This window comes from Sceloporus occidentalis, unplaced genomic scaffold, assembly GCF_023333645.1.
Source record: "Sceloporus occidentalis isolate IW3139 unplaced genomic scaffold, rSceOcc1.0.p SCAF_1, whole genome shotgun sequence".
Taxonomy (NCBI): Eukaryota; Metazoa; Chordata; class Lepidosauria; order Squamata; family Phrynosomatidae; genus Sceloporus; species Sceloporus occidentalis.
The window spans coordinates 16962647-16972427 of record NW_028316981.1 but is presented as its reverse complement, the minus strand read 5'-3'; the positions used below and the strand labels follow the sequence as shown (position 1 = coordinate 16972427).

The following is a 9781-nucleotide window of genomic DNA, read 5'->3' as shown; positions in this document are numbered from 1 at the left end:
TTCCAAAGTGGTCCAGCTCCCCTCTCTGATTGGCTGGGAGAAAGCAGCTCTTCACTTTCTCAGCCAATGGGGAAGAGAAACGGTAGCGGAAGCGCGGGAAAGTGTCTCCATTCCATCTCCAAGGTGGGAGTGGCAGACTCACCGGACGTCCTCTTTTTCCCGGACGCGTCCTACATTTTCAGCCTTCTGCTTCCAAAATGTCCTCTGTATTGAGCATCACCAAAAAAGAACAAAAGAGTCCATTCACAATCCGGTTTGACCCCTATCTAACTGCCAGTGCTACATGGAATTCTGGGAATTGTAGTTGGCTATAGCCAACCCCAGTCAAGCTGCATTTCCCAGGATTCCATAGAGCACTGAGCCCTCGGCAGTTAAAGCAGTGCCAAACCGGATTGTGTATGCACTGCAGATGCGGCCTGTCGCTATGTTTTCTCTATGTTTGAATCAGAATCGTAGAGTTGGAAGGTGCCCCCAAGGGCCATACAGTCCAACCCCATTCTGCCATGCAGGAAATCACAATCGAAGCATCCCAGACAGATGGCCATCCAGCCTCTGTTTAAAGACCTCCACCATCCTCCCAGGGACTGTCTTCCACTGTCAAACAGCTCTTGCTGCCAGGTGGTTCCTTCCAATGTTTAGGTGGGATCTCAAGGCTCACACAGACAGTGTGTGTGTGTGTGTGTGTGTGTGTGTATCCCACTCACTTCCATGCCAGCCACAGAGGCCAGCGAAACGTCAGGAATAAACTCTTCCGGAACATGTCCATGTAGCCCGAAAACCCCATAAAAAGCTAAGCCAGTGGAGCTTTGAAAGCCATGTCTATTGTGTATTTTGGCTGGCAAATAAAGGTATCACTGTTTGGTGGATTTTTGACTGAGGCTGAGAGAGTGTGACTTGCCCAAGGTCACCCAGTGGGTTTTCATGGCCAAGCTGGGAACTGAACCCTGGTCTCCAGAGTCATAGTCCAACACTCAAACCACTATGCCACATTTCATCCCATATCTTTCTCCCACACACACATCCCAGAACTCTCCAGGCCTTTGTTTCTATTGACAGCCTTGGAAAATGGGGGTTAGGGTATGATGGGGTGGGATGCCTCTCAAAATGCCCTAGACTTCCAAGCACAGCCATTAGATTTGCTGGCTGCAGCGTTTGGGAACCAGTAGTAGAGCATATAATTTCTCAAGTTTTGTTCAGCAAGGATAGCTGTGATGTCCTGCCAGGACTGATTGAAACTTTCCCCTGCATTTTCTTTCACATTGGTTCAGGCCTTAGATTATTTTAGTGTAGAAAAGTCATTGTATTAGTTTGTGGGAGGAGCTGTAGGTTTCCCCTGCATTATTTCCAGGTTTGGTTTGCCCTTTCCCAGCATGCTCTGTTGTAGCTAGAGGTTTTTAGTGGGGAGCAGTCTTTGCTGAGAGCAAGCAGAGAGCTGTCTTTTGGTGGCAAGCAGGCCCAGACAGCCGGAAAGGGCATTTCTTACACCTCAGCCAAATTAGTTACCATCAGCAAGAAAATAGAGGAATTCAGGAGCTGAAAGACCCTGCACCAGCTCCATTGAGTGAGGAGAGCAAACCAACATCAGACCCAGAAAGATGACAACCTGAAGATTGCTGAAACTGTAAAGTACCTTTTGTTTAGAGCTGGGGAGGAGAAAACTCTTTATTTTGTCCTTTAAATTAAATTTCCCCCCTTTTGAACTTTACATTCAGCTTCAGAGCCTTTTTTGGGTAGAAGAGTTTGATCTCACCAGGGTACCGGCGTTGCACACCCAAACCTGCCACCACCTTTAGTTGGGTGTGTCTTCACAATAGCCATAGTGCAAAGGTGCCATTTCACTAATGCATCATAGCACTATAACTCTTAAAATGTTTATTAAAGATGAGAAAGGAACATAGAGTGCATCATCTACATCACTGATACCTCAGAACCTTTTATTTATAGAATCATAGAATCATAGAATCATAGAATCGTAGAGTTGGAAGAGACCACTAGGGCCATCCAGTCCAACCCCCTGCCATGCAGGAAATCCAATTCAAAGCATCCCTGACAGATGGCCATCCAGCCTCTGTTTAAAGACCTCCAAGGAAGGAGACTCTATCACCCTCCGAGGGAGTGCATTCCACTGTCGAACAGCCCTTACTGTCAGGAAGTTCCTCCTAATGTTCAGGTGGAATCTCTTTTCCTGTAGCTTGCATCCATTGTTCCGGGTCCTGTTCTCTGGAGCAGCAGAAAACAAGCTTGCTCCCTCCTCAATATGACATCCTTTCAAATATTTAAACAGGGCTATCATATCACCTCTTAACCTTCTTTTCTCCAGGCTAAACATCCCCAGCTCCCTAAGTCGTTCCTCATAGGGCATGGTTTCCAGACCCTTCACCATTTTTGTCGCCCTCCTTTGGACACGCTCCAGTTTCTCAATGTCCTTTCTGAATTGTGGCGCCCAGAACTGGACACAATATTCTAGGTGGGGCCTGACCAAAGCAGAATACAGTGGCACTATTACTTCTCTTGATCTAGACACTATACTTCTATTGATGCAGCCTAAAATAGCATTGGCCTTTTTAGCTGCCGCATCACACTGTTCACTCATGTTCAACTTGTGGTCTACTTGGACTCCTAGATCCCTTTCACACGTAGTTTCATTCAGCCAGGTGTCACCCATCCTATATCTGTGCATTTTATTTTTCCGCCCTAAGTGCAATACCTTACATTTCTCTGTGTTGAATTTCATTTTGTTAGCTTTGGCCCAGCTTTCTAGTCTATTCAGGTCATTTTGAATCTTGATCCTGTCCTCTGGGGTATTAGCTATTCCCCCTAATTTGGTGTCATCTGCAAATTTGATAAGTATGCTCCCAATTCTGTCATCCAGGTCATTGATAAAGATGTTGAATAGCACTGGGCCCAGGACAGAGCCCTGTGGGACCCCACTGGTCACTTCTCTCCAGGATGAAAAGGAGCCATTGTTGAGCACCCTTTGGGTTCGGCCGGTCAACCAATTACAGATCCATTTAACAGTTCCTTTGTCTAGCCCACATTTTACAAGCTTGTTTGCAAGAATGTCATGGGAAACCTTGTCAAAGGCCTTACTGAAATCAAGATATACTATATCCACAGCATTCCCTTCATCTACCAAGCTGGTAATTTTATCAAAGAAAGAGATTAGGTTTGTCTGGTATGACTTGTTTCTCTGAAACCCATGTTGACTTTTTGTGATTATGGCATTGCCTTCTAGATGTTCACAGACTCTCTGTTTAACGATCTGCTCCAGAATCTTTCCTAGAACTGATGTCAGACTAACTGGACGATAATTGTTGGGATCCTCTTTTTTCCCCTTTTTGAAGATGGGGACAACATTTGCCCTCCTCCAGTCTGCTGGGACTTCTCCTGTTCTCCAGGAGTTTTCAAATATGATTGCCAATGGCTCCGATATTACTTTTGCCAGTTCTTTTAATACCCTTGGGTGGAGTTCATCTGGTCCCGGAGACTTAAATTCATTTAGATTAACAAGGTGTTCCTCTACTATCTTTTTACTTATTGTGTGCTGAAATTCCCCTATTCTGTCCTCTGCTCCATTATCCTCAGGTTGAGCACCCTTTGCCTTTTCTGAGAAGACTGAGGCAAAGAAGGTGTTGAGTAATTCTGCTTTTTCTCTGTCTTCTGTTAGCATTTTGCCATCTTCTCCACGCAGTGACCCTACCGTTTCCTTCTTCTTCCTTTTGCTGCGGACATATCCAAAAAAGCCCTTTTTATTGTTCTTAACCTCTCTGGCAAGCCTGAGTTCATTCTGCGCTTTAGCTTTTCTGACTTTACCCCTACACATGCCTGCTATTTCTTTGAATTCCTTTTTCGTGATTTCCCCCTTTTTCCATTTCTTATACATGTTCCGTTTCAAACTTAGCTCAGTTGAAAGTTCCTTAGTCATCCATCCTGGTTTCTTGAGACACCTCCCGTTTTTCTTTCTCACTGGAACTGTTTGAAATTGTGCCTTCAGTATCTCTCTTTTGAGAAACTCCCATCCATCCTGAACTCCTTTATCTTTTAGTATTTCTGACCATGGAATTGCCCTCAATACTTCTCTAAGTTTACTGAAATTCGCTCTCCTAAAGTCTAGGATGCGTGTCTGACTATGCCTGGCTTCTCCTTTCCACTGTATTACAAACTCCAGGAGAACATGGTCACTTCCACCTAATGATCCCACCACTTGCACCCCATTAACCAAGTCATCCTTGTTGGTTAGGATCAGATCTAAAATAGCTGACCCCCTTGTTGCCTCTTCCACCTTTTGGACCATGAAATTGTCTTCCAGGCAAGTGAGGAATTTGCTAGGCCTTGAGGATTTTGCTGAGTTTGACTTCCAGCAAATATCAGGATAGTTGAAGTCACCCATCACTACTACATCTCTCTTTTCTGACTGTATGGTCATCTGTTCTAGAAAGATATCATCCAATTCCTCAGTCTGACTTGGGTGTCTGTAGTAGACTCCCACCGTAACATCCTTGTTGTTTCCCTCCCCTTTGATTGTTATCCAGATGCTCTCCACCTGGCTTCCATGATTGATGTCCAGGATCTTGTAAATATCTCTGACATATAGTGCTATTCCTCCTCCTTTCCTGTTTGGCCTATTTCTCTTAAAAAGGTTATACCCCTCTATTTCCACATTCCAATCATGAGACTCATCCCACCAGGTTTCAGTGATGCCTATTATATCATATTTGCTTTGTTGTACTAGGAGTTTGAGTTCATCTTGCTTATTTCCCATGCTCTGTGCATTAGTGTAGAGACATTGCAGACCATGTGTTCCCTTTACTTGCTGCCTGTGCAAGTTTTTTTGCCTCCCACTGTTGGGTCCTTGCACTGTTTGCCATGTTTCCTCTGTGTCAGTTTGACTATTCTTAGGACCCCTCTTTACATCTACACACAGACATTGCACAAACCGCCAATTGACATAGTATATGAATAAAGATATTTGTTTTATTTAGTGTGCATATTTTCATTCACACATTAATGTATGCTTGTCCCTCCATAATCGCTAGGGTTAGAGGCACAAGACCCTTGGTGAATGAGAACCACAAGTGGGTTATTTTGGAGGGGGGGAATGCGACCAGGGCAAATGTAGTGGGAACCATGCTCCGCTGTTGAATTGATCCATTGATTCAGATCGCACACCGATTTATCTGTAAGTGGGAATGAGGCCCAACATTAAGATCCTTTCAAAAATGAAATGTACTGAAATGAACAGAAACCTTGGGACCTGTTTATTTAAGATTCCATATTTATTATTTTCTGTCACATTTCTTCTTTGTAGGATCTGATAGCCTAGTTCAGAAATCACAGTTTGGATGTTGCCTCTCATGAAGCTAAAGACTTGTTTTCTTCAACTGTGTACCCTCCAGATATATTGGATTTTAGTTCCCACTATCCCCACACAATACAGTCCTCCAGCTTTGGGGAGGAGATGATAGTCCAGCAGCATGAAGGGTGCCAGGTTTGGGGAAGCTGCTTACATAACAGATCCTTTTTCTTTCTCATGATGGTGGAAGGAAGAGACAGTCACCGAGACCTTTTTCAGGTTCAACAACTCAAACTCACGCCCCAATAAACCCAGAAAAAGGGACGGATCCTCTCCCCGGAGAAGGAGGCTGGAGAGAAACTGGCAATGGAGTCATTCGTGTCAGCATCAAAAAATTCCACATGGCCTTTTTCATAGTCCAGGGATACCTGGATCTTCTGGATCTCATGTCTCAGGCCCACAGGGGTCCTCTCTGGGGAAGTGAAAGCCGTGACCTGATAAGAGGAGAGCGGGGTCCTCAGAGAGTCCAGCGGGGCCTTCCCCAGAGCCCAAATTCCCCCATTCGGATTAAGGTTGACTTTTCCTTTCCTTACGACAGACTCTCTGGCAACTCCCACTGCCCACATCGCCCACTTTGCAGCCATCTTCTCTTCTGTCTCCCTGTCCCTTCCTTCTTCTGGATTTAAGCCCGTCTCAATCTTCCTCCTGACCGACTCTTGCGTGGTCTCCATTGCCGATGGTCCACTTTCCATCTCCTCCACCTCCACCACCCACCAATGTCTTCCGGAAGAGAATCGCTCATGGCCCAGCACAAAGGGCTCCCAGTCAAATCTCTCAGGGTTATTGAACAAGTCCTGCTTCCTGCTTCCCCATCTCACCCTCTTGAGATCATCAGACAGCATGAGGTTGGGATGTGCCGTGTCTGGATCCAGAGTCACGCTCGCCACAGGACAGAGAGAGAAAGAGGAAAGAGGCTGGATGGTGGGTGGGTCGAGAGGAGGCTCCACGTTTTTTATTTGCTCCACAAGCTTTGCCCGAATCTGGCCAGTAAACCCACCAAAGGGGAAAGAACGTACCTCCCCGAGTCAGATAGAAATTGTGTGGGACATGGAAGAGAGCCCCTTAGAAATTTCACATTGTAGACAGGCTTTGATGGAAGAAAATAATCTTTCTGACATCCGTAAGGTGTCTGCGTCCATTTCTCTGAATATTCTTTTTCTTCTGAATGGGAGAGGAAGAGATAGAACTTTGGAATATGTCTGTTAAGGTTGACAGTTGGACCAGTTTGTGAAAGAGATAAAAAGGAGTCTGAACATAAGATAAATATCAAGGATAATAAGGAATATTAGGTTTTTAAAGATACAGTGGGCCCTTGGTATCTAATGTGGTTTGGTACCAGAAACCCCCGTGGATACCAAAATCCATGGATGCTCAAGTCCCATTAAAATAAGTGGCACAGTAGAATAGTTTCCTTTATATAAAATGGCAAAATCAGGGTTTGTTTTTTGGAATTTATATATTTCAGAAATATTTTTAATCCATGGATGATTCAATCTGAGGATAAAAATATCCATGGATATAGAAAGCTGACTGTACTTGGGAACTTAATGCAACACAATCCTCTGGAGTCAGCAGGGATGAAAACTTGGAAGTCACCCACTAGAAGGTCTGGTGTAGGAATAGAGCTATTTTTCAAATCCAATACAATTATATTAAAGTGCACCCAGTTGCATGGGTCCATCTAAACATGATGAATATGGCCAGGGGTGATTCTACTGTTTAGGTAGATGAGGCACCAACTACCTAACTCCTGGATGCAGACCCCAATAGTCGTCTTATCCACAGGTCAATTTAAGTATGTACTTTCACCTTTATTAAAAAAAAGGAACCATCCTACAGTGAAAAGCAAAGTCTGTCCTGGAAGCACTGATCCCCCTCTACTCTCTCATCCAACTTGCCTTTAGTTATGCCTGCTGTAATTTTGTATGTTCTTTGGCATTGCTTTCCTTTGCTTCAGTGTTTCCCAAACTTTGGTCTTCCATGTTTTGGATTTCAGCTCCCAGTTTCTGACTGCTGTCAAAGCTGTCTAGGGCTTCTGGGAACTGAAGTCCAAAACACCTGGAACGAAGTTTGGAAATTGCTGCAAGTTTAGATCCTTTGTTTCATCTTTTAGAGCCTAGGTTTTGCCCTCAACTTATCTATGGGTCATATCAAAATCCATGATTTTGGCCCCAGAACAGCCCTCAATTTATATATAAGACTGACTTCTAGTCAAGTATATACTGCAGTTAACACCGCTTCAGGTGACCAGACCCTCCAACCTACCAGTCCCCACAGGCACCAGCTGCTGTGGCGAGCCATCCAGGTTTTCTGTATGAACTTCAAAATGCTGACCAAATTGCTGAGAATTAACTATTTAGATACTACAGGAGTCACACATTCCAATTCGGTCTTGTATCCTTTATGTGAAAGATCAGGCAGTGAGGTGAGTGATACTGCAGGGGTTGAGAATAATAATAATAATTTGTTTTATTTATATACCGCTATTCCAAAGATCATAGCGGTGAACAGCAAGTAAGCTAATTAGCAAGTAAGCTAATTAGCCCCCAACAGTCTGGGTACTCATTTTAGCGACCTCAGAAGGATGCAAGCCTGAGTCGAGCTTGGGCCCTTTTGCTGGTCTTGAACTCGCAACCTTGTGGTCTTGAGTGAATGGCTGCAGTACAGGTATTTAACCACTGCGCCAACAGGGCTCCTGTTGAATCACAGTCCTCTATGGCTGCATCTACACTGCAGAATTAATGCAGTTTGACACTGCCATGTCAAACTTTACACTATAACTGCCATGACTCAAAGCTATGGAATTCTGGGATTTGTGGTGTTGTGAGATATTTAGCCTTCCCTGTCAAGAGTGCTCTGGTGCCCCATGCATATATGTTGTGCGCCTTCCAAGTCATTTCTGACTTAGGCAAAATGGGGTTTCCTAGGAAAAATTTGTTCAGAAGAAGTTTGTCATTGCCTTCTCTTAAGGCTGAGAGACTTGATTTGCCCAAGGTCAACCAGAGGGTTTCCTTGGTCAAGTGGGGAATCAAAATGTGGTCTCAAGAATCATAATCCAACACTGAAACCATTAAACAAGACTACCTTTCTTCCACCAAACTACAAGTCTAACACTTCCACAGCACTGAGCCATGAAGTGGTATCAAACAGTTTTATTTCTGCAGTGTGGCAGCGGCTGTGTGGTATAACATACCACAATGTCGCTCTGTTGTCAAAGCAATCACCAGAGATACACACAATAACCCTGATGTGTTTCTTTAATATTCTAATTTAATTAATTCTTGTCTTTTTCAGATATTTTCCTATCTGCACTTTGATTTAAAATACCACACCAGGCACTTCCCCTGTTCTTTTAGGGCTTCCCCAGTTTACAGACTTCATTGACATTAAACTGGGATCTGTCAGTTCAAAATATTGCTATCTTAAACATGTAACTTTCCAGTTGAGTCATACTAGACATTAATAAAGTCCATGTGTTTGTGGCATTTGATTCCATCAAACTCATGCAACCAGTTAGAAGAAAAAGAGCTCCTCTGTGCCCCTTCCCCACCATTCTCCACTGAGGAAGCAACAGTCATGTTGGAAGGGATGAAAGTTTGATCCAACAGGTTAAGAAAGAGCAGCTACCTTTGTTTGGCTTGATGGAACCGTATGGTACCTTGTCCTAGTCCACAATCTGTCCAGGAACAAAGTTACACAATTACAAACCCTGTCCCAGATCCAACCTGGCAACCCTAACTACTATGGCTCCATCCTATGGAGTCTTGGGATTTGTAATTTCATGAGATATTTCGAATTCTTTGCCCAAAAAGCTCTACTGCGGCAGTTCCCAAACTTTGGTCTTCCAGGTGATTTGGACTTCAGCTGCCAGAGCCTTAGCCAGATTGATCAACAGTCAGGAATTCTGGGTGCTGAAGTACAAAATATCTGGAGGCCCAAAAGTTTTGGAACCAACGTTCTACTGCCTCACCAAACTACAAATCCCAGGATTCCAGGGGATGCAGCTATGGCATCACAGACCTTTGTGTAAGGTGAAAGTGGCCTAAGACAACAGCAACAAGAAACTTGTTGCTTCAGCTTCAACTTCCCCACAGAATTAGGATGGCTTCTCATTTTTGACATCCTCTCCTCAAAGAAACATCCACTGCATGCAGCTTTAGAGAAGGAGACACTTGCAGAATGGCATTCAGTATATACCTGTCTTTCTAACAGCCAGCCCAAGTTGCCACACATGAAGTTAAACCAGGACCACTGGGGCAAAGAGGCAGGTATCAGCATTTTCACATTTCACCCCCATTTTCACATTTTAAAAAACACCAAGGACTATACTTTATCCACCACCACCACCCTCCCAAAAAAAAACGCCCCCACAGCCCAAGTACTGAGTATATTCTGTAGTCATAGAATATTGAATGTGGATGCAGTCAC

At 44.1% G+C, this 9781-nt stretch overlaps 1 protein-coding gene across 1 annotated transcript; it reads right to left on the bottom strand.

Moving 5' to 3' along the window:
* Positions 1-5025: 5025 nt before the first annotated feature.
* Positions 5026-6369, bottom strand: LOC149320966 (butyrophilin subfamily 2 member A2-like). Its single transcript, XM_089488965.1, has one exon. It carries the CDS (start codon positions 6193-6195, stop codon positions 5575-5577), a length of 621 nt encoding a protein of 206 aa, XP_089345091.1. The 5' UTR covers positions 6196-6369; the 3' UTR covers positions 5026-5574.
* Between the last annotated feature and the right edge of the window lie 3412 nt (positions 6370-9781).

What these genes read in the sequence shown, in the direction of transcription:
- LOC149320966 (XM_089488965.1), bottom strand. Translation starts at nt 6,195, where the DNA reads ATGCTGTCTGATGATCTCAAGAGGGTGAGATGGGGAAGCAGGAAGCAG.